The 24,018-nt window shown below is 38.0% G+C and overlaps 3 protein-coding genes across 3 annotated transcripts; all 3 read left to right on the top strand.

Moving 5' to 3' along the window:
- Positions 1 to 716: 716 nt before the first annotated feature.
- Positions 717 to 11,799, top strand: mthfd2l (methylenetetrahydrofolate dehydrogenase (NADP+ dependent) 2 like). The gene is made up of 8 exons (XM_020643915.3): positions 717 to 890; positions 2,405 to 2,589; positions 2,750 to 2,872; positions 3,166 to 3,318; positions 5,429 to 5,536; positions 7,873 to 7,965; positions 10,710 to 10,835; positions 11,350 to 11,799. Exons 1-8 carry the CDS (start codon positions 748 to 750, stop codon positions 11,463 to 11,465), a joined length of 1,047 nt encoding a protein of 348 aa, XP_020499571.1. The 5' UTR covers positions 717 to 747; the 3' UTR covers positions 11,466 to 11,799.
- A 1,329-nt stretch (positions 11,800 to 13,128) lies between these two features.
- LOC109991589 (epigen) lies at positions 13,129 to 15,149 on the top strand. Its single transcript, XM_020643916.3, has 5 exons — positions 13,129 to 13,268; positions 13,364 to 13,495; positions 14,041 to 14,161; positions 14,305 to 14,457; positions 14,786 to 15,149. Exons 1-5 carry the CDS (start codon positions 13,235 to 13,237, stop codon positions 14,838 to 14,840), a joined length of 495 nt encoding a protein of 164 aa, XP_020499572.3. The 5' UTR covers positions 13,129 to 13,234; the 3' UTR covers positions 14,841 to 15,149.
- A 740-nt stretch (positions 15,150 to 15,889) lies between these two features.
- On the top strand, positions 15,890 to 23,827 carry LOC109991564 (proepiregulin). Its single transcript, XM_029279329.2, has 5 exons — positions 15,890 to 16,208; positions 20,330 to 20,395; positions 21,607 to 21,733; positions 21,848 to 21,994; positions 22,907 to 23,827. The coding sequence occupies exons 1-5, from the start codon at positions 16,169 to 16,171 to the stop codon at positions 22,986 to 22,988; spliced, it is 462 nt and encodes a 153-aa protein (XP_029135162.1). The 5' UTR covers positions 15,890 to 16,168; the 3' UTR covers positions 22,989 to 23,827.
- Positions 23,828 to 24,018: the final 191 nt, after the last annotated feature.

The raw sequence follows: 24,018 nt of genomic DNA, 5'->3' as shown, positions 1-24,018 counted from the left end.
GCTGCCATCTTGTGGCTTATCAGAGGCATGGCTTAGTTTATCACTCAACATTTTTTTTTTTTTTTTAGCACTTCTTATAATATAATTATAACGTTGCTCAACCTTGATTTACTTCCATACATTATCTTTATGAATGTAATATTATATTAAAGAATACATATCCCATATAGGTCACTTTTAAAACGCTAATTGATGTGTTTCTAAAACAGCATGCATAATTATACAATGTATTACATATGTACAATATATTCCTCAGTGAGATGGTATCCTGAGTGTTTACTATATAGCCTAAAAAGAAAAAAATACATATACATAGCTGAATTATATTAAGTGTTATTTTTGACTATTTCTTGGCTGAACTGATTTACTGACTGAGCTTATTCTGGGAGCTTTGGTGGTGCTGTTGTACATCTGTACAGTCATTTAGCAGTTTTTAGTGTTTATGTGGTCTATTTTTGCCAAACAAGGTGTGTAGCCTAAATACTGCAGTCCCTTTTTCGTGATTTGTTCTTTATCTGACTAACACTGCAATTGAATAACAAATAATTAGCCATGTTTTCTCGTCATAGGAAAATGTGCAGCCTGTCATTCATCAGCTGTGCTGTCTATGAACTGCCCTGCCCCCCCCCCCTCCTTTCTTCTGTCTCGTGCACAATCTCTCTCTCACACACACACACACACACACACACACACACACACACACACACACACACACACACACACACACACACACACACACACACAAACATGGCGGCCTCTGTTTCACCGCTACGCTCCTCCTTCAGGATTTGTAGCCCGTTAACGTTGCACCATCACTGCTGCCGGACAAAACTGCAAATGCACAGAAAATGCGAGAGTCAAAGGAGACATCTACACCGGACAGCGACGAGGTAAACGACACTTTGTTTGTCCCGTTAATGTAACGCAGGGACGGTGAGAAGGTTGCGGAGGGGATGAGGCGGCGCGTCAGCAGCACCGGTGAAGGCGCGCGTGTGTGTGTGTGTGGTCACGTGGTGGGGGACGGTGATTGACAGCAGGTTTCACCGTTCACGGTACAGAGGGTAGAAAGGGCTGGTTTTGTGAGGTCAATTTCAGGACTGGGGCTCAACCAACACAGCAGCATCAGTGTAACACAACTCGACGCTTCCTGCAGGCTGCTGGTTTATGATGCTCGTGTTAGCTAACATTACAATACAGTCGGTAACGTGTGAAAAAGGTGCACATTTATAGTTTACGGAAGCCGAGAACGTCCATACTGTTACTGCCCTTTATTAATTATGTCATGGTAACAGCAATGCTCATTGTCTAGTGCAGGGGTGGGCAACTGGCGGCCCGGGGGCCACATGCGGCCCCCATCAACCCCTCAAAGTGGCCCTTAAGTCATTTTTTTTTTTTTAACATATTGATTAATTGGAAAACGTGACAAAATCTGCCATGAAATCATGAAAACCAGAAATATGTCCTTAATAATATTCGATCACTGGTATATTTTGAGACATAATCGACTTTAATCGTTTTTGTGTCCTACAGTTTGGCCCCTCTGGCAGTGAGAATTAAATGAATGTGGCCCCTGCTGTGGCCAAAGTTGCCCATCCCTGGTTTAGTGATACAGACTTCATTTTTTTTCATCTTGAATGTCAGATAGCGAACGACAACGTCATTCATCACGAGAAAAAAAGGCTCATGAGATGAGATGAGATTCAACTTTATTGTCATTACACATATACAAGTATAGAGTAACGAAATGAGGTTTGGCATCTCACCAGAAGTGCAAATCAGCAGAAAGTGCAAGAATCTGTGATGTGTACTAGTAATTACCAAATGTGTGGGGGGGGGGGAGTTCGGGAGGGAGACAGAATTCAGAGTTCGGGGGAACTCATGACTGGATTCTTAGTTGAGGTGTTAGTCAGGGCATGTTGTTTCGTCTGCTGGAGTCATTTTATACAAGCGAACAGTTTAAAAGATTAAACAGTTTGACAACCATCTCTACTAATGCATAAGACCTAAATACTGAGGTTGACCTATTTTTAAAAGTTTCAGGCCAAATCAGTATCTACTGTTGCCAAGCCACCATCCATGAATGCGGGCTTGGCACTACCTTTTGCCCAGTTATCTCACAACTTTGATATAACGTACTTTTTATTCTTGAGATAAGGAAGTAACTTACATCATTACTAGATAATGTTAAATTCATTAAAGCAAGCACCGCCGGTTCGTGCCTCATTTTAAATGATACAGAAGTGGAGAACACCCACCAACTGGATCATTTAAGAAGCTGGAACTGTGGTATTTAGGGCTTTATGCTTTCTAATCATTTGTTGTTGTTGGAATATTAACCATTCCTGTCTTGGCATGTTTGCTGTATATGGGTTATCGGTCTTTGGTGTTTGATTTACCTTTCCAGGCATGCTGCTGTTGTGATCTCTGGGACAGAGATGGCTCGACAGATTCACAGAGAAATCCAGCGCGATGTGGAAGATCTGGTTGCTCAGGGCAACATGAGACCCCACTTAGGAGTGGTTTTGGTGGGGGACGACCCAGCCAGTCGTACTTATGTTAGGAATAAGACCCGGGCAGCCAGCATCCTGGGTAAGTAAAGCATTGCTGAGCAGCAGATCAACAAATATTTCATATCTAGGCATGCACAAACAAACTTAATATACAGTGTTTTGCAGTTGCCACTGCACACCAACATGTTTATGGCAACATTATGAACATGCAATGTGTGATGTGTTTGTTTGCTCTCCAGGTATTTCAAGTGACACGGTTATTCGGCCTAGCTCTGTCTCTCAGGAGGAGTTGCTCGAGCTGATTGACAAGATGAACCGTGACTGGAGGGTCAGCGGCCTGTTGGTGCAGCTGCCACTTCCTGGTAAATCCCCAGCTGCATAAGTGTTTTCCTGACTGACCCAAAGGTTAAATAAACAAGCTGGTCCTTACAATACAATGACCAGAATGCTTAAATGGATATTTTCTTAAAAAAGTACATTCCCAAGAGGGCAAGAGGGTTTCTTTTTTTTACTGCTGATATTGAAAACATCTACATACTGTATGTTTCAATCAGCATGTAGTCCCAGTGTATGATGTTGTCAAAAAGAAGCCACGCTGTTTTGAATGTGTTAATGTATCTCATTGAGCGTCTGTCCTTTTCAATTGGATCTTTAGAGCACATCAATGAGCGAGCTGTATGTAATGCCATCGCTCCAGAGAAGGATGTGGATGGCTTTCATATTGTGAATATTGGTAAGCTGTGTCTGGACCAGAGGTCTATGGTGCCTGCCACACCTGCAGCTGTCTGGGAGATCATCAAAAGAGCTGGTAAACAAACAAAAAAGAACTCCCAAGTTTTTCCTGTTTGTGGTGTTTTTGTGTTGTCCTTTTTACTTTGAATTTGTTGAAATTGCTATATCATTGAGTGTGAGGACTGCAGCAAATGCAACCTGTTTTCTTTTGCCTGCATCATAAGTGAATAACTTTGTAATCACACTTTTTTCTCAAAAGAAAACCATCATTCGCAGATAACTTTCAACCAACTATGCTATTAGAAGTATTGTCAGACCTGTCATGGTGCTTTGACTTTGAAACATTAAGTCTTAATATTCTACATTACACCTCAAACTTATTAAAGTCACCTTTGGAGCTACAGTGTCTTATCCTCTAGATGGCGCTTGTCAATAACTTTTCCAGCCTTGTAATTCAAATCTGTCCCCAGTCTAAATGCACACGATCTCTTAGTGATCTTCTTGATAATGTAAGGATATAAATATTTTGGCAATTCAGAACCTTGGCTGAAAGAGTCTACCAAAATCTTAATGAAAAGGAAAATGTGGTTTGCTTACCTCTTGTTCTCAAATTAGTTTCTTTGCAGAATCCAAAACCAAAAGGAAGACAGTTGTAGATCAGTTGTTGTGAAGACATTTCATGCTGTTTGGGTTATAGTTGGATTCAGACCTTACTCAGCTAGAAGCAGAGTTTGATGAACTCCTTGTTCTCTTTGTTCAGTCCAAGTAACTGCTGCTGAGACTGGAAACATTTTAGTATTTGAACCCCTTTCCAGAAAACTTCATCAAATGATATCTATTCAGTAATTCCCATACCATACAGCACTGAAGCAGTTTAGGAGCTTACTGCTCAATATGTTGTAGATGACGACAGGATGACCCCCCCCCCCTTCTCTCCCCCAGTTGTATGTAGTAAAGATATTGAGGAACGTTTAAAAATATAGAAATACATAGAAAAAACACAGAGATGATAAACTTGGCAAGTTTTACAGGTTTTAGAGAGAACATGACTGGACAACATTGAATTATGTAATATCCGCTTAATAAGCAAACTAAGAGAACAGCCCAATACATGTCTCATCATCATCATCATCACTTTCATGACTTTTGTATTGGCAAACAATACATGTTTGTTCAGATTCTGATTATTCTGTATTGGTCCCATGAGGGGGACATTTGTTGTGCTGCAAGAGCACACAGAAATTCAAGATACACAAGGACAACATCAACAGTGAAATCAGACACATTCAAAACAGACACAATGTAAAAGAACAATATCAACAACATCATCAATAAAATCAGTCATGAGCTCATACTGAGAAGGAAGTTTCTACCATGTAATGCAAAGTGTGATGTGAAGGTATGTACGGTAAATGTGCAACAACAGTGCAAAAAAAGTAACCACAGGGTAAACTGCTGTTTAGTTTATTGCACTAGGGATAAACAAGACCTGGAGTCTTTTAGTCTTCCTCACAGGTGCTCTGAAACGACGGCCTGAGGGCAAAAGCTCCAACTCACACTTGAAGTGGATGATTCGGGCAATCCAGTATAGCATTAGACCTCCTCAGGACTTGCCTGCTATAAATGGCCAGAAGCCCAGCCTGTTTCAGGAAGTTTCCATGTTGACCAGGTTTAGGTTTCCAAACCACGCAACAATACAAACGCATTAAACAAGATTCAATTAAACTTCTGTTAAAGAGGGCCATCATCTCATGAAACAATTGAGAAAAAGATCAATCTTCGCTGTACCTGTTTAAAGCTAGCATCAACACCGGTGTTCAAAACCCAGTTTGTTATCAAGAACAACACCCAGACTTATGTAGCTCTCCACAACCTTAATAACAGCTCACAGTGGGCTTGCTTGGGACTTTCTAAAATCAATAATCATGTATTTTGCTTTTGACACATTTAATTGGAGAATAGACTCATCACACAAGATTGTCCCTCGCGTGAGGAATCAGTATCAAATCCCTGAACATACTAATGGGATGAGTCAGGCATGCTGTGGGATATTTTCAGAATTTCTCAATTATCAAACAATTATCTCCTTGCATGCCCTTATCTTCCTTTGTCTAAGCTGAGCAGAGCAGTTATTAAGGCAAAAGTTATTCAAAATATTTTTTCTAACAAAACATGTGTTTGTGCAGGTATTGAGACAGTGGGAAAGAATGTGCTAGTCGCTGGTCGCTCCAAAAATGTTGGAATGCCCATCGCAATGTTGCTGCACACTGATCGCAACCATGAACGCCCAGGAGGTAGGTGTGCTCGTGTGTGCAATGTGCATGTATGCAAGTTCATGACCGTCTGTGTCTCTCAAAGGAAGTTGCCATTGCATTATGATCGGAGCGCTTCTCTTGTATCAAACGGTATTGCACCATCTTGGCTTTCCCTGTTAGGTACATATTGCTTCATTTTTTTTTTGTCAAGATGTGGCCAATAAATTTAAGGCTTTGGTGACTTTTTCATCTTTCACAAAACAAAAGCGGATGCATGTCCTGCCAAGAGAGTTGAAAGGGGGGAAAAATAGGGAGTGTGAAGAAAAAGTCCAAACAGGGCAAGACTTTTGGCATTGCTCCAGCAAACTGCTCAACTGTCCTTATAAGGCTACAGGAAGCATGAAGGGGACGTGGGCAGGTACTCAAAGGAATTTGCTTAGATGAAGCATCAAGATACGTTTGTCGTGTCAAAGTATATTGGTATTACACATAAAGATCAAGGTGAAAAGAAGCAGCTGCATACAAACAATAATGGGTGGATGGTTGGGTGTTGCCTTTTAATTAATAAGAAGGCGGCCAGCTAAAATGATCTTTGATCACCTGAGATCAATCACACATAAAGGTCCGGTGCATCACACAGTGGGCTGTGTCATTGCAGTGTTAGGTCACTTTGCTGGGGAATGTGTAGGATCTAAATATACCGTCCCCCGGTGGTCTCTGGTAAGTATTAGAATACGATTCTAAATTATTCCATAGTAAAGATTATTACAAATGTGGGCAGGAAAAAAATCAAATCATCCTTTAAGTTATTAAGCAGTGCTTAGTTGCACATCTTATATAGAGAGTATTTGAGAGACTCACATGAACAGGTCTTGTCCTCGTACTGTGTGTGTTATGATAGAAGCCAACAGAACCTCTTTCTCATTCTTTGAAATGCCAGTTGTGAACATACTTAGGTTTTATTTGCTAATAACAGAAAAGACAACTATGCATTTTATTTATCAGGTCCCAACAAGTTAAAGCAGGTCAGAATTGAACCCAGATATCTGTCAGATTCTTGAAAAAGCCCAGTACTCAGTATGAGGGAATCCCTTGAATATATAAAGACTTTTGTCTTTGGCTGAATTTGCAACAACGCATTGACTTGGTTACAGAGCTGATGAAACTAAAAGAAAAACCTTTAATAAGGGGGGGTCAAGGATATAATAGTCTGTTGAACTTCAAAAACAGGGGAACAAATATTTAGCTTCAAATTGTATTAAGTTTTCTATAAAGGTGGTTATTTCTTATATAGCCACAAATGACCCATTAAATGTTTTGTTACTTAATTTTTTTAAATGGGATTAGTTCCCTTTTTCTCTTCCGCCCACCAGCACACACACACACACATCCTGTCAGGTATGTGACCTGAAGGTTTGTTGTGCTGTGACTTGCCCTTCCTTCTCCTTCATCCTTATCTACTCTGAGTTTACCTCTTTGTCCCGCTCCACTCCTCTTCCCCTGGTCACACTTCATCACTTATTGCGCAGGATACCCTCGCATGTTCTAGATAAAGCTCCGGATTTACTGTCATGTTGCTATGCCTTGTTGTGAAATTAATTACTAAATCAGATGGAGATGAAACTTCCACAGCCTGCATGTAGTCTAACACAAGATGCACCACAGTTCTGATGCAGATCATAAAGAGAATTTCTTTCACATGACTAATAAAATAAATAATAACATGGGCTACCATAGGTCATAAAGGATTCTGCTTATTAAATATAAATCTTTGTCTTAATGGTAGAAATGCTGATCCTTGCAGATAGTTAACACTGTTATTTTGAGATATTCTTTGCCAACTTCATATGATGGAGGGTGAATAAGAGCTTTGTTTGTAATTTCTCAAGGCTGCTGGCAGTGTTACAAAATGACACTGAGCAAAAGCAGCCCGCTTGTACTTTTCCAAACTCGTAAAAACATTTGAAAACTCCTGCATTCTTCTTTCCTCCTCTCTTCCAGTGCGATTGATGAGCCGCTGTAACGTCCTGAACTCATTCAGACGGATCCATAAATCAGACACGAGTCAAAGACTAATTTGAGGGTTTCAATTGAACGCAGTTTTTATTTAATTAGAGTATATTATTTGAAAAAAAAAAAGACTTTATGACCTAAAACTTGTTGGAATGGAGGTAAATGAAATTGCCGCAGCAAATAAAAAAAATGGCAGCTTTTTTTGAAAACGTGATAGTCTGTGAATTATCACAGAGTGCATTGATCTGTTTTTTGATCCTTTAGCGTTTTTCACTTCTTTAAGCACAGGATGTAATATTAAAGGCCAGAAAACTCAGAGACAGATATTTCAAAAATGACAATGATCTGTTGTTTCCTCTCAGGTGATGCCACTGTGACCATCACCCACAGATGTACACCAAGAGAACAGCTGAAGGAGCTGGCCAGCCTGGCTGACATCATTATTGCAGCTGCAGGTATTATGTTTTTTGTTTGTTTGTTTATTTGTTGGAAAAAAACTATTGAGAGTGTCCTGGCCGAGACGGGCAGCAGCACACTTAACAGGGTTTCTGACAAACAATGAGCAGCCATACATATAAACATAATATAGCATACAACATTAGGAAACAACAAAAGGCACTAAATTACACATTTTAACAGAAAATATTCTTCATGATTGCCCACAACCATAAATATATCAGGCAGAACATCTACAGTCAGATGTGTCAGCCTCCAAATCTTTTAACTTCTTTTTGTAATAAGTTTAAAGTAAAGGGAGCAGCAAACATTTTCCCTAGTTCAGGTCTGACTTTTAAAACAGACAGCAAGAAAGGTCCCGGGACAGAAGGTTGTAAGTTCCTGTACTCTTCTGACTGATGTAGGTAAGGAGGTACGAAGGAAGCGGACCTAAGACGGACCTTTAGATAAGAATATGTCAGTGTCTAAGTTAAGAAAAAGAAGATCGTTAAACACGTGCAGACAACAAACGATGATGAGTGGGCTTTAAAATGAGTGATGAGCTCTGTCCCGTGTCCAGAGCATGCAAGCTTTATAACGAGTCATGCATGTATAAAACATCGCCAAAGTCCAGCACAGACAAAGAAGTAGCAGCAACCAGCCTCTTCTTAAGATTCAAAAGGGAGACAGGATTTGATTCTAAAGTAAAAACCAGGTTTCAGTTTTGACCTTTTTACCAGCTGCTGAATGTGAGGTGTCAAAGAGAGAGATTTGTCAAACTAAATTCAAAGATATCAGTAGCTCGAAACAGACTGGATATATGTACCCGGGGGCGCCACTCAAGCCCCATGAAAAGATATCGCATTGGACACCACCACCACAGCCCAAACTAATCCTGGAAAATGTCCTTATACCCGCAACTTTATAACACAAGTGACCCATTCAAACTGTTTTACACCCTGAAAATGAGAGATAAATAATCACTGTGATGTTTCCTCAGCAAAATCTGATTCTGCAGTTCTAATATTTCTACAGACATTAACACTCTCTTGTCACTCTTTACATGTTGCAAGTTTTAAAAGCCAAGTTTCCAGTTTAAATCGATGCAATACCTTAAATAAAGAAATCAACTATTAACTCTATTGTAGTCAAAATTAACAACATAAATAGTTTAAACTATGAAATATATGCACATTTCAGGCATTTGAACCAATTTAACTGGATTTTTTTTAACTTTCTTACTTGATATAATGAATGTTCTTAAGGCCACCTGTTACTGTCTAAAAGTTATTTTGGTTGGCTTGAATTAAAAACAAGACAGGACGTTAACACCATGGACTATGAGTCACGACTTGAATATCATAACTTACTGTATACTCTTCTTACCTCAAGAGTTCACTTGTTAAACCAGTGTAAGATGCTATTGACCTAATGTGATCTCTTCTGAATTTTCAGTATCAACGCTGATGTTTAAATGTGTTTTTTACTTGCTAACCTGCCCCACACTGGGAGGAGATACAGGAGTATCTGTTGAAAGACATCAAGGGCCTTAAGGGGTCTTAAGCTTTTCTTCCTTTTGTAATAAATGGCTATCTCTGATGACTAAGAGCGGCTTTCTGGGAAGGGCATCTACACTTTCTTTTCACCCTACTGTAAGGTTTCACTTCGACGAGCCACTGTATATCCAGTGCTCTGTATTATTAAATGAACCACAGCCATTCTGGCAAAGACTGTTTTCATGTCACTTTTGGAATTGGCAAACGTTTGTTTTGTGTTTTTGGAAATCCTTGTTTCAAACTGTATCCCATTATTTGATAGCTGCAAGTGTAATCTGAGAAGTTAAAAGTGACAGCTCCCTGGCAGCCGACATAAATATAGAATATTGAATAATTTCCTTTCTTTTAGACATTCAACTGTGGTGTCAACTTGTCCCGCTTCTGTCTGAAGTTTTCCAACAGAGGCCACAATTAACAGGAGATGACAAGCATCACTTCAGGAAAAAAACAAAGGCTGACAGTTCAATGACTTCGATACTTTGACTAAATGGAAACTGTAGAACTTTTATATCTTACCTTATAAGTCTTATGGCCATGGTGGTTGTATCAGAAAATGTAGGGTGGCTTCAGATGTCTTTTAACAAACCAACCAAACTTTGCCAAGGGGACCAATAATGTTTAAAGTTTCAGCATTCAGATGAAAAGGAAAAAAAGCCTCCTAATTCTTTCAGACATTTAGTGCAGCTTTTTATCGATAATTACCAAAACAATGTACAAAACATTGTATGATGTAATGTATTATACTCCAAACTGTTTTCTACCTCAAAAGCAGAGTATGATGTTTTTTAAGTAAGCATCAAAATGTATTCATCCCAATATAAAGATATCTCTTATTGGAGCTTTAAGCTTTGTTAAGGCCAGTCTCGGAAAGTCTCGGTATATTGAGCTTGCTTCTTGGTACACCCTTTCTGCTTAATTACCTCATCTTATATTTCAAATATCTTTATTGAGTTTCCATCATATATAAACACAAAATACAAAAAAATAAAATGGTATAGTAATGTGCAGAACAAGTAAGACAAACAAGTCATTACCTCATCTTACAGCAGTCTTGAAGAAGGTCTCTCTGCCAAAATCTAGTTTAGTGATCTAAACTTTAACTGTACATATTTTGTGTTCTACAGATTAATAAGTTAATACACACCAGGAGCTAGTTTTGCCAAGGGTCTCAAACACTTCACTTGTGATGGTGCAATTTCTGTCCGTAGGTGTTCCTGGGCTGATCACAGCAGATATGGTAAAAGAGGGAGCAGCAGTCATTGACGTGGGAATTAACCGCATCAAGGACCCCAAAACTGGAAAACTGCGACTCATCGGTGACGTGGACTTTGAGGGTAAATATATAATAAGTTGTTTGTAATATCTCCAGAAAGGGAGGCAAGTGCAACACTGTTTGATCACTAGTGAATAAATCCACTACCTTTACGTCATTTCTTTCTTAGGGCAGTCAATATACATCATATTTTCTATCACATTGTGTTCACAAGAGGCACTGAAAACCAGATTGTTAATCAAATCATTTCTATTTCACCAACACCAATACAACCCTTTAAGGGAGTTCATGATACATAATGAATGGACTATGTCACATTTTCAAACTGCTTATAATTAGTTTTAACGTTTTGTGCCTCCACTTAACATCAGAGTTAGTTTGATTGACATTCACTTCATAGGTTTAAAACTGACATGAAAGAAATCATGTCATGAAAAAATGTGCAAATTACTTAATGTCATGTTCTTCCAAATACGCAGGAGGCCAAACAGAGATTAAACTGTCAATCTTAGCTCTTGTTATTGAAATAAATAAACTCCTGGTTGATTGTTTGTTTGTTTGTTTGTTTGTTGCAGGAGTGAAAGAGAAAGCAGGTCTCATCACACCGGTTCCCGGAGGCGTGGGTCCGATGACGGTCGCCATGCTGATGAGGAACACTGTGACTGCTGCCAGAAACGCACTGATGCATTGAACACACACCATATAAAGCCACTGGTTTTTATTGAATGATATACAGTCCTAACACTGAATCCATATATGCAAACACACACATACTTTTATTTCAAATCCATGAGCTGAAGACTCCATACCTGCTGGGAAACTAACTTGATACATACTTTATTTATATTTTGTTCAACTATTTATTTAAGTTATTTATTCCAGAGTTCACTTTTAAAGAGCTTAGATTCATATTTTTTCTACTGAAGTCATTCTGGTTCATTTTTGAACATTCCAGATTCACTGGAAAAGGAAATAAAAAACAATGCTGTGCCAATATTATAGACTCTGTCATTTTTGGTGCTTCTGCCCATTCCCGTCAGCCTCACTTTCAACTTGTGTTTAGAGCAACATGGCAAACATTAACATGCTAACACCCAACATAGAGCCATCGCCAATATTTCTCCCACTTAACATTTCTTGTTATTATGATCAGTTTGAGTAATTTAGCATGTAGATGTTAGCATTTAGCTTAGTACAGCCTCGAAGAATTACAGGTTTGTCTTGTTTTTGCTCTAAATCCTGAGACAGCTCATTCTGTAAAAGTCCCTCTAAGAGCTTAGTACTGCAGTGAATATTTACTTATTATCTACTTTGGTAACCCTTTACATTAAAGTCACACTATTCAACATTGACTAGTTGCTTATTAGCATGCTAATTAGCATACTGGCTGCTTATGATATTAATATGCTTTGCTTAGTAAGGCCCTTATATGGTTGAAGGAGGCTAAAGCATATTAAGATCATAATTCATGCGCAGTAATTAGGAGTGTATCGATGACAGACTCTTAGTTAATGGCCTATGAGCTATAGATTATGGTCATGTAGAGTAAGGTACTTATACACTCTATAGTGACCAATAAGCAGCCAGTACATAATGTTAAATTTTGTTCCCTGAATTTTATTTATTTATTTATTGGAATACATTGTTTGACCTCCATTTAGACTTTAAAAGAAGAAAAAGAAAATTCAAATGATGCTTTACTTAAATGTAAAAAACTAATATTCTGAAGCCATTTCATTAGAAAACTTTCTCATGGAACAAACTTTGAGCTTTAAATCCTTAAGAAAGATGTATTTAACAGACCTTTTAATTATGACAGGCTATCTTCTATGCTGGAAAGATTGTCTGTCCTGCAACAGAGACGTTTTAGGAAACATTTCTTTACATTCCTAATTTCTTGAAATCTCCCGTCTTGATGCCATCCAATGAAGACTATACTTCACTTCATCTGGACAGCATCTGTCAGGTTTGTCTCTTATCTTTCTTATCTGGAAGTCTTATGTTACATAAGCAGTCACATACAAATCCTCCGTTATCACCCCTCATAGAAAATTGAGGCTTTCACAACTCCTGAAACTGCCAAAGAATCAACCCCCTTAAAACTGCAGCATGAAGCATTTAGGTGTAACTTTCAATTTGCCAAGAGCTTACGTGGCTTCCGAGGCCTCCAGAGAATAAACCACATTTAAAGAGCTTCAGGGTAACTGCTTGCCCCCTCCACCACCATCAACCTGTCGACTCTGCCCGTGCATGCAGAGCGTCAGAGTAAATAAAAGGAAATGATGCAAATAGAATTTTGGAAGGAAATGCTTCTCATTTTTCAGAAATTCTCTCTTCGTTGATTGGCTGTCCAAATCTTGGCGGTGATTGGATGCAAAGTATTAAAGCTTTGCAGCAGCACCCAGAAAAGGCAGAAGAGTGGAGCTGAAAACGTCAGACATCACACAGACAGAAGACGAGATGTTCACACAAAGACAGACGAACATGGAAAAGGGTAAGTTTCTAGTTTACTCAAATTTAAAATAAGATATATTAGGAGATGAACCATTTTCACAGCAAAAATCATATTTTTGATGTTTTTTTCCGCAGTTGTCCTCTCAGCAGCAACAGTGCTGATTCTCCTGACCTCAGCTGGAAATTCTGCAATGCTGAGCGACATCCTCCTTACCACTAAAACTCCTGCTCTGTCAAACTCCTCTCTGACCACACTGATCAGCAATGGTAAGTTACTTCAGTTGAGTCTGTATTTTGCGTCTTGCAGACATTGAACTGTGCTAAGGTGTTTTTAAACACATTCACAACTATACATTCATTAAAATGTATTATTTAAACAGAAAAAGTTAACTAGAGCACAAAAAATTCCAAGCTTCAAAGCTGTGTAATTAGGAAAGATGAGTCTTATAAATGTATGACAAATTTGTGAGGGGAATGCCTCAGTCTCCAGAGGGTCCAACTTTACTCAACTTTACACACCAGTAATGAGTGGTAGTATGGGTCCCATTACTGCAGCATAGAATGAGCAAAAATAAACAAAGCAACTTCAAGTGTTAATATCACTCACTTTTAACGTAATCAAAATGATTTCCTAATGAAAAAGAAAAAATGTCCCCCCCCCCAAATTGTTAGCATATCAATATTTCTGAACTCTTCACTCTATCACTTAATTTTTCCATCAGTCAGTTGATAACCTCATGGCACAATTGGGCCACTATACAATGTGTTCAAATTTGACTATTGATCATAAAAATGACTCTGTTTCTCTGCAGACAGTATGGAGGAACCTCGCGTTCTGCACTCACATAAACCATGTGGAAGCGAAGATGAAAACTATTGTGAGAATGGTGGAAAGTGCATGTTCCCTCAAGACAGTGAAAAACCTTTCTGCATGTAAGAACTGTTACCACACACATGTTTAAGCCATAGCCTGGTATATGGTTATGATAAGTCTATTTCGCTTCATATCTAGATGCACATGTTGGTTCGTGTTCCTCTGTGGAATGCATTCACATATTTCTCTGCTTGTTCTACAGCTGCACGTCTTCGTACAGTGGGCCTCGCTGCCTCTTCTTCCTCGATAACAGCCGCTCTCTGGCTGATCTGGAGGGACTGATGGGTATCATTTTTGGGGTTCTCATGCTGATCATTTTCCTGGCCATCTTATTCTACTGCTTTGCCTATAAGAGGTGAGTATCTGCAGGCGTTCTACATACAATGCAGTGCATGTTTGAAGGACTGTGGAAAATGTATTTTGATATTTGGAATCCCTTTAAAATCCAGATTTTATTCATAAATATTTGTATCATTTATGAATAAAATCTGGATTGTATCCACAAACATAAAATTTAAAACACATTATTTGTGTCTGCATTCTCTCTCTGTAGCTTTGTTATCTCAGTCTTCATATCCAAAGCACTGTTGTATTTATAGAAATCACATCTTTGTTTAAAAAAATCTTGAATAGTTATAAAGTATTAAATAACATATTCTAATTCAAATGATTTTGTTTTCCAGGTGTATAAAATCAGCACCACTCATAAAATCTGCCCCGTCTGAGTCATCAGTGTGATACAACAACTTTCTACTGTTCATCATCTACATCGTCTTCACCTTCACTCTCAGTATGAGTATGACTCTTCGGGGAATCATGAACCAAACATTTCAACAGAAGACTAATCAAGCAGTTCAAACGGACTGACATGTATCCGACACCTATGGTCAGACCTGGAGCGGAATATTTATGTAAAACAGGCTTAGATATTAATGACTTTATTGTCCTTGAAAGAAAAAAATTATAATTTATTGTTATATTGGTGTTAACTTATTCCCAGTGTTCAATTTATTTAAAATGTGTAATAAATGTTAAAAAAAAAAGATACCTGAATGTCTCTGTGTATTTGTTCACCTTTTTACCTACAAACACAAGTTACAACACATCTAAAACTGTGATTATACGCTAGAGAGGGAGAACTCACACTGAGATACACATACACATTTTGAAAGAGCTAAATGGAACTAAAAAAAAAAATCTCATTGCATTATTAAAGTGCCAAAATAAAAATGCAGTGCAAAGACTGAACCGTGAATATGCATCAACAGATCATAGCCTTAAAGAAGGTGATGCATCTCTGTAGTCTAAGATTGGATGGTGAAAATAAATAGTCAAATCTGTAAATCTCACAAGAACTTTTTTCACCATTTATCACCAGTGGGGAAAAATGTACAGTATGACAGTTGATTGACAGGGTCGGCTGTGGCTCAGAGGGTTAGTAGGTCGTCTCTCCACTGGAAGGTCGGGGGTTGTTAATTTATGCAGTGTTTCAGAATACTGTAAACTACTAACAGTTTATAAAGTTTTATAATGAACCCAGTCCCACTTTAAGCTGCAACAACAGTAAAATGCTTCTTCCTTGTAGCCTTCATGTATTTATTATTACCCCTCATTAGAATATAGAATACAAGACAGAAGCTATACTGCTCTATAATAACATTCAGGAGGACTTTTTTTTTTTTTTTTTGTCTATCTACTGTATTTCATTAAAAGAAGGGCGAAAGCTTGACTTGAGTCAGACTGTGAAGGAGTCCATCCTCAGTCTTTGGCAGATGACGGTGATAGCAGCAGCCCCTCCTTTTTTGTTCATTTGGACCTTTGAAGTGTGAAGTAGCCCAAATTACAGGAGTCTGTCATCACCACACCCAGACCACAGCATTAAGCCCATTGGTTTCAACCTTGTGTCTGCCAGGAAACCCATCGACTTCTTTACTTTTACCTTATAATTATTTTTGACAAGTCGGAAGCGTTTGTATACCTGCGCGCAGCACAGAGAGCCTCCTGCCTGTCTCTCTCTCTCTGTGTCTGTGTGTGTGTGTGTGTGTGTGTGTGTGCAGCTCTCTGAAATGGGGAACAGCAAACCTTCAACGCTCCTCTCACTCATCGGTAAGTTGATCTTAAATATGTCCATTTGACGGAGTTTTACTGCTAATTGTACATTTAATAGCTTTTCATTTAGTTACTGTGATTTTTTTTGTGTTACTAATTATATCTAGGACTCCTCAAATACTTACCCTAGGCCTACGTTCAAATTCAAGGTAGGCCTTTAGCCTATAGCTCTTTTCCCCACAATTGAAGTGAACTTCATCTTAAAGTTGATGGTTTCATCAAACATTTTACTACTCTGCAATTTTCCAACAATTTATTCTTAAAGTTTCTTTTTTAAGTTTCTTTTTTTCTCTGCTAGGCTTAAAAAATGAGATAGTGATGTAGTTTCTGAAATTAATGATGTATTGAAGATCAACCTAGTCAACCTTTAACATCTACATCTATATGTAACATATAAATCAAAATCAGCACTAAGGCAATTCCAAATCAATGGCAGTAAAATGATTCTGCCAAAGGAGGTATTCTCCTTTGGATATTTAGCTGATGGCACTTCTGTGCTTTACATAGCCTATAGGTGAAATCCAGCACTAAACATCTGTCTGATTTCAAGTGTTTCTTAGTTCTTTCTTTGCATTTCCATTTGTGCAGTTATTTTTTTATGAAATATTTTACTCCTTTCATGTGTCTGACAGTTTGACAGTGGTAAAAGTATTCCGACATTTAAATCAAGTACAAGTATTACTTCATTATTAAAAATAGAAAAACAAAAACACATTACATGGAAAAGCCCTACATTTGAAATGTTACTTCAAAGTACAGAAGTGCAGTCAGTGAAAGGCACTTAAAGGACTCATTTGGCAGACAACAGCTGCTGAGTTGTATAATCCTTTATTATAGGTGTATATCTGTATATTATTACTCAATCATGCATTATCAATATTGACTGAAGTGGATGTCTTGTGCCACATACCTGTGTTAATGAGCTGACGCACTCTGAGCTCTGAGCCTGAAGGATGCTTCAGAATTTTGGCAAACACATCGGGAAGATTTACTGTTCGGTTGCACATGTGGCCTGAATAAATCTGTCATTTCAGGTTAATTGCACAAAACACTAAACAAGAAAACATTATATTCTTGCCTATATAAACATTTGAATAACAAGTAGTTGAGGTAATAACATCCTTTATTAGGAAAATTGAGAAATATGCAATTTTAAAATTGCAGTTTAAGTAAAAAGTCCTGCATATTATTGCATGTAAAAAGTACAGAAGCATTATAAAGAACATTTAAGAATCAAAAGTAAAGCACTCTATCTTCAGACATATGGCCCCTGTGGAGTTGGGACCTTTGAAGGGTCACCAGATCATTGTGAGGGGTGCTGGGGAGAATATTCAAACAGTTTCAGGAGAAAAATAAAGTTCTGCCACATACATTGGTATTCATGTTTTAGACATTTCCCGAAACTTTATTTTATATTCCAAATGCTATACATGGTCTACTCAGCACAAATAAATCGTGTTTTTTTTCCATAAACACGGCAGCCTTCTTAAGTAAATGTCGCATGCAACACTTTGACAATCACAAATACTAATACGTGTGTTAAAAAGATGATAACTGAAAGAAAGTTCATCTTTTTGTCTCTTCCGCCCACTTATGTTGTTTGATTACAAGTGACTGTTATCGGTCTCCAACAGAGCTGTAGCAGAAGGTTTATATAATTATCTCTAAAAAAATGTACTAAATGTACTAATGTAAGAACAAAGAATGTTTTAGACTTTGTGTGACCGCATGGTTACATTGACGCAACATTGTGAAACAGTCACTGTTTGATTGGCTTCATGCTCCAAAACTATTTGGCTTGGTCCAAATAATGTAGTTTAAGGTAATTAAAAAGATTAAATCATTACATGACTAACATTTGAATAGCTCAGTTTTGACTCTTGCTATCCCATGGGACACAAACCCAGATCTCCCAAATGAAAGTCTTGTGTTTATTTGACCCATCCATCCATCCACTCTCACCATCTTCTAGTGCTGCATTTCCCCAATGCTATTACCCCTCTATAATTACAGCGACTAGGTCACGGCCCTTTAATGTCGTAATATGTAATCCTGCCAAACAGTCCACCACTAGAGTTCCCAAACGTTTTGGCCTGTGACCCCCAAAATACGGTGCTACAAGACCGGTGACCCACACTGTCCAATGGATAAATAATATAGATAATAACAATAATGGGTAAAATATGCAATTCTAAGTCATGTTTTAGGAAGGAATCTCGTGACCCTCCTCTCAGTGTCTTTTGACCCCACTTTGGGAACCACTGGACTAGGAGGTAGAGTGGTCCCGTTGATGGCTTTGCTCCTGGTAAAACCTGACAACAGCCATGTAAAGGACCCCTGAATCAGCTTTTTAATTTACAACTCAATGATCCACTAATGAGCCATGAATCAAACCTTCTGTGTTTTGCAGTAATATGCTTTTATTTATCTCTGAATATATATTTTTTTTATCTCAGGCACATTTTGTCATAAACGGTGATAATATTTCCTCTTTCTGCTGCCCTTGATTATGTGGATCAAATAAAGTATTCTTTGTTGTTGTCCTGCTCAGTTTTACCCCACACTAATGTTTTTTTCAACCAGCAGTGGTGCAGGTTCATCTGCTTTCCTTTTGATGATTATTCAGTTTGTTGGAAAAGGTGTAACTCTCGTGCTTATTGATACGATGAGGGGAAGATTGGTATCAGCAGTGAGTCAGAGACTCATTACATAAATAAAGGGTTATTGATTAGTACAGTAGGTTGGTTCGTCACTACTTCCAGCTCACCCTGTACTTTAAACTAATCAGCCACGTCAGAAACACCTAACAACCAGCCTTAGTCCTTTCACAGAAACCACTGGGAAAAATATTGCTGCTGCCATAACAACAAAGAGAAACTCAGAGAGAGAAACGATGGACAGGGTTTAATAGCGAGATTCATAACCAGTCACAACCAGACACATCATGCACACAGGTTCCTATGTTATTCTATCCTGCCTGCAGGAATGTGGGCGTCTGCAAACGCAGCACATTATAAAGTTATGCAGGCTGGTACAGGCATGTGGGCCTATCGTGTCTTATTTGGAAAAGTTAACACACAAAAAAAGGCTGCAAAGCTGACGTTTCTTGCCAAAATGTTTTATTATTCCCCTCGTATGTATGATCTGAAATTTTCCTTCATGCCATGTGGGAGGTATCACATTACCACAATCAACAAATAAATCAATTGGGAATAAAGAATAAGATGACAATCTTTTGTCAGGTACAATATCATGTTACAGAGGGAAATTTATCATCATGTAATGTCTGAAAATATGAATGTAATCCAATAATTCATATATTGAAGTTATGAACATAGGGCTTTTCCACACATAAAATAAAATCATGTGATGTAAAAAATCTTATATGTGTTAGCTTACATTTATTAAAAGCTTGCAATGAATTGATTTGTGTCACAGGTTCATTAACAGGACCAAAGATCAGCATAGTTCCTGATTATTTTTCAGGCTTATCTTTAAAAATCCTGCTTTTCATGTGAAATATTTCAATTTTACAGTTGCAGGCCCTGAATTTATTCAGTTAAACTGTCTGGGAAGATGATGCACAGTGGTGCAGTGATTAGTGCTGTCACCTCATAGCAAGAAAGATCCTGGTTTGGATCCCTGGTCGGACAGCGGCCTTTGGGTCTTGAGTTTGCATGTTCTCCTCGTGCATAAGTGATTCTCTGGCTTCCTCCCAGGGTCCAAATACATGCTCATTGTGTGCATAGGTGACTCTATCTTACCTGTAGGTATGAGTGGTTATCTGCCTTTAAGTGTCAGCCCTGTGATTAACTGACAACCTGTCCCGGTCCAGGTTCTTATATCCGCCTCTCGCCCAATGACAGCTGGGATCAGCTCCAGCCCCCCGCCATAATAAGTTAGAATAAGTGGTATAAATAAATGATGGGTGGGATCTGTGAAGCAACAACATCAATTCTTAGATATATTAAACCTGTAGAAGAGTTGATTCTGTCCTGAAGACACGATGCAAAAAGATTGAAGTCAGATGTATTGTGAAAGTCATGTAATAAAACAAAAAACAGGTTCCTTTAAAGAACATGTAATATATTTAACATAACATATTCTCTGTTCAACAGGTGTCATGCTGCTCTGGCCGTATGTTCTCACAAAGAGCGTCTCATCCAGCTCTTCTCTTACTGCAGGTATTCAACCAGACATCCGTTGTTAATGTTTGTTTTTGCAACTTACAACAACAAATCATTGGATGTTTTAACTATGACACATTTGCAGGTGTTTGAACGTCTAATGTAATTTTTAAAAACACATCTTTCTAAGAACTATTTCATACAGATGGTATCACACTGGATGTTACTCTGGCAACTGTAGATCATACCTGCTACATTTAGCAGGTCTGATCTACATATGTCATTGTTTTTAGAAAGCTGGTTTTGATGTGATAGTAATGAACAGCTGGTCAACTAAAAACACGGATTTATTGAGATTTTTTACATAATGCAGGACAATGTCTCTGAGGGGATACACTGAAGTTATGTTGTTGGAGGTCAGGTGACACAGAGCCTCCCTGACCTTAAAACACCACAATTCAAACCGTTCATTCTTCATGTGTGATTAGTTCCAAATGTGAACATTTTTCCTACAGATGTTCTTGAGATATCATCACTACAAAAAGGGTCACAAATAGCTGCCATAGGTTTTAATAATTACTATTTAAAACTATATATTTTTACATTTTATCATGATGTCAGTCAATTATTCATCTGATCTATTGGGGTTAAATGCCATGACTTTTTTTATTTTATTTTTTTACTTTTGTGTGTATAGGGCACAAACAGCATTCTTCAGGTGCTGGCACCTGAAGAATGCTGAATGAGCCGCTACCAGTGGGTTATTGTTACCCAGCTTTTTGATTACCTTTCTATGTTTTTAACATTTCCATAATGAAATAGCCACTTTAATAAAGGCTTTTTACTTTTTTTCCAGAATTCTCCTTGGGTTTTTTACAACTTTTTGTAGTTTTTCAAAGGTTGTGTAAGTTGTTCAGTAACATCATCTATTTCTCTTGTCTATGTTGTATTTGTATGCTGATGTTTGCATGAGGATTAATGTGTGTTTGATTTATTGATTCTACTGTAGAGGAGGCAAATTTTCCAAAGGGGACAATTAAGTGTATTGTATCTTATCATAAAGATGTTACTGACTCTGTAGCTCTCAAATCCTTATTATACTTTTATCACTGGAAAAATGATAAGGGCCAATAAAAAACCCACAGTAATAAGTAAATATGTGTTATTGTGATCAATGTATACTCAGATTTAGACACGTGAGTGTCTTTTTTTTTAAGGGTACTTTTGTTGAAAACACTATTAATAATATCGCTGCCTTGTTGTCTCAGTTCAGGGAGAAGAGCGCCCTCATGTGGTGAAGCGGTCAACACAGAAATGTGAAAGCACATTTGATAAATACTGTCTGAACAACGGCCTGTGCATGCTGCTGGTGGACATCAACGAACATCACTGCAAGTATGAGCCAGTGTGTGTGCGTGTGCGTGCGTACGTACGTGCGTGTGTGTGTGTGTCTGTCTGCTGTTGTGAATCATCATGTGTTCACTTATGACTCGTCGCCTTGCCTTACAGGTGTGAGGATGGCTTCTACGGTCCCAGGTGTGGAAATCTGGAGCTGGTGTTTCAGCCAATGGCAGAAGAGCAGATCCTCCTCACTGTTTTCTGTGTGATTCTGCTGATGATCGGTCTGGCTGGAGCTCTGTACTTCTGCTGCAAATGGTGAGGCTTGAATATGTGAATGGATGCAGTGTGTGTGTGTGTGTGTGTGTGTGTGTGTGTGTGTGTGTGTGTGTGTGTGTGTGTGTGTGTGTGTGTGTGTGTGTGGTGTTTCATGTTAAAAAAGTATTTTTAACATGAAACAGAACACTTTATATTTATTTCCAATAATGAACCTCAGGTTTTGTTTTCATCTTTGACTTTGGCTCATTTCCTTGAATCTCAGTAGACAATAAGAACTTGAATAAGCGTTCATGCTCAAGATCATTTTTTTTGCTGGAGAGCTTGATATTCACTCCGTAATAATCCTTAGACTAGAGCATTTGAGATCTTATCTTGGACAGCAACTTGTACGGTGTTGTCAGAAGAGTTACAGCAGTTTCACTTTCATGGCTCTCAAACTGTTGTAGATAAATAAGATAAAGATAAAGATAAGATATACTTTATTCATCCCAGCAGGGAAATTTAGGTGTTCCAGCAGCCAGCATACATACAAACACACAACACAACACATATATACATACATATCCCACCCATACAAAAAATAAATAAATAAAGTGTTGTCTTTTCTCAGCTTTCGCTCCTTTTCTTTCTCCAGCGGGAGGCCAAATATGTAAAATAATAAGTTTTAATTCAGCTAATAAAGAGTGGTCATGATTTGAAAGGTGACCCAGTTACCACCTGTCATCATGTAAAACCTGCAGGTGTACCTTCTACCTGAAATCAAGCCCCCCCAGTGATGTGAGGTCTGCTCCACCACCTGTTTCATGCAGACACATGTCAAAACCATAAATATGACCTTAGATCTTAATTCAATTTATCACTTTCAGGTCTTTGTAACAGTTGTATACAAAGTGGTTTTTGATAAGAGCTTTTAAATGAAACATAACTGTCCTTGTTTTCTTCCCCTCACAGGTATAAGAAAAACAGATTCTCACGTCCCCCAAAGCGGCAGGGCTACAAAGGAGTCCAGTGTGACTCGATCCCGTTGCATTAACCTCTCTAAAGGCAATCTTGAATTTTTACCGGACAAGCTTTTTCTTAGTGGCTGGTTACTTGATTTTCTCTCTCACATCATATATCCTCTGATAAAAAAATTAAGAAGACAGTTTGACAAGTTCCTGTGGGTGACACCACAAACAGTAATGGTGGGTCATTAAAGAAATATGGACGTAGACACAATTGTTGGAACATTTCCAACCCCTGTAGTAATACTTTCTCATAGAAATTCACAGAAATGCCACAGATGAGCAAAAGGGCTAACAATGATTGGCGTAAATTTGATAATTACAAATATATATATTTGTAGCTATTATGGAAATAGAAAATAGTCATTACAGACATAAGTGCTGTAGTATATTTTTACTGCCTTCTTTTTGTAATTGTATTTTATCTGTTTTTTGCATTCATAACTGCACTGTATTTATATCTGAACTGTTTTGAATATCTTCTCTTGTTTTATTTGTCTTTATTTCTGTCTGGTATTTCTAAAAGCCCACCTGGACAGGTGTGTAAACACTAAGAGCAGTGCATCTGGTGCATGGTTAGACATTTTTTTTAGTCAGAAAAAAAAGTTATTGTTGATAATTTATTGATAATCTACACTGGAATCTGTTACTCCTCGAATATCTCATTCTGTATGAATTTATTTGACGTTTTATTTAAGTCTGTCTATTTTAAAACATGTCTGTGCTCTGAAGGGCACGTGAGTCAAAGTCTTTACATTCCTCAGTTTTTTTTTTTATACAGTTTTCACATTTTTGTCTCCATGTGATGCAAAGTTTAGTTTGTTAAAGGAAACAAAAAAGTGTATTAAAGATCATACATTTCAAACAGTCACATTGTTCTCCCTTCATTTAAAGGCTGACTCTCAGATCTGTAAAAACATTCCAGTACAACAATTTTAGTGTAAAGTTTCTTATTGTATTAGTATCTATGTTTACAACAAATATACTATAGTAGCATTACAGAGTCAACAACAGTGAGTCACCGTGTTTTGTCAGAAACTGGATCTTTTAGTTAAAGCT

The sequence above is a fragment of the Labrus bergylta genome, chromosome 2 (assembly GCF_963930695.1).
Source record: "Labrus bergylta chromosome 2, fLabBer1.1, whole genome shotgun sequence".
NCBI lineage: Eukaryota > Metazoa > Chordata > Actinopteri > Labriformes > Labridae > Labrus > Labrus bergylta.
Note: the sequence above shows the minus strand (reverse complement) of the source record. Positions and strands in the feature narration are given on the sequence as shown.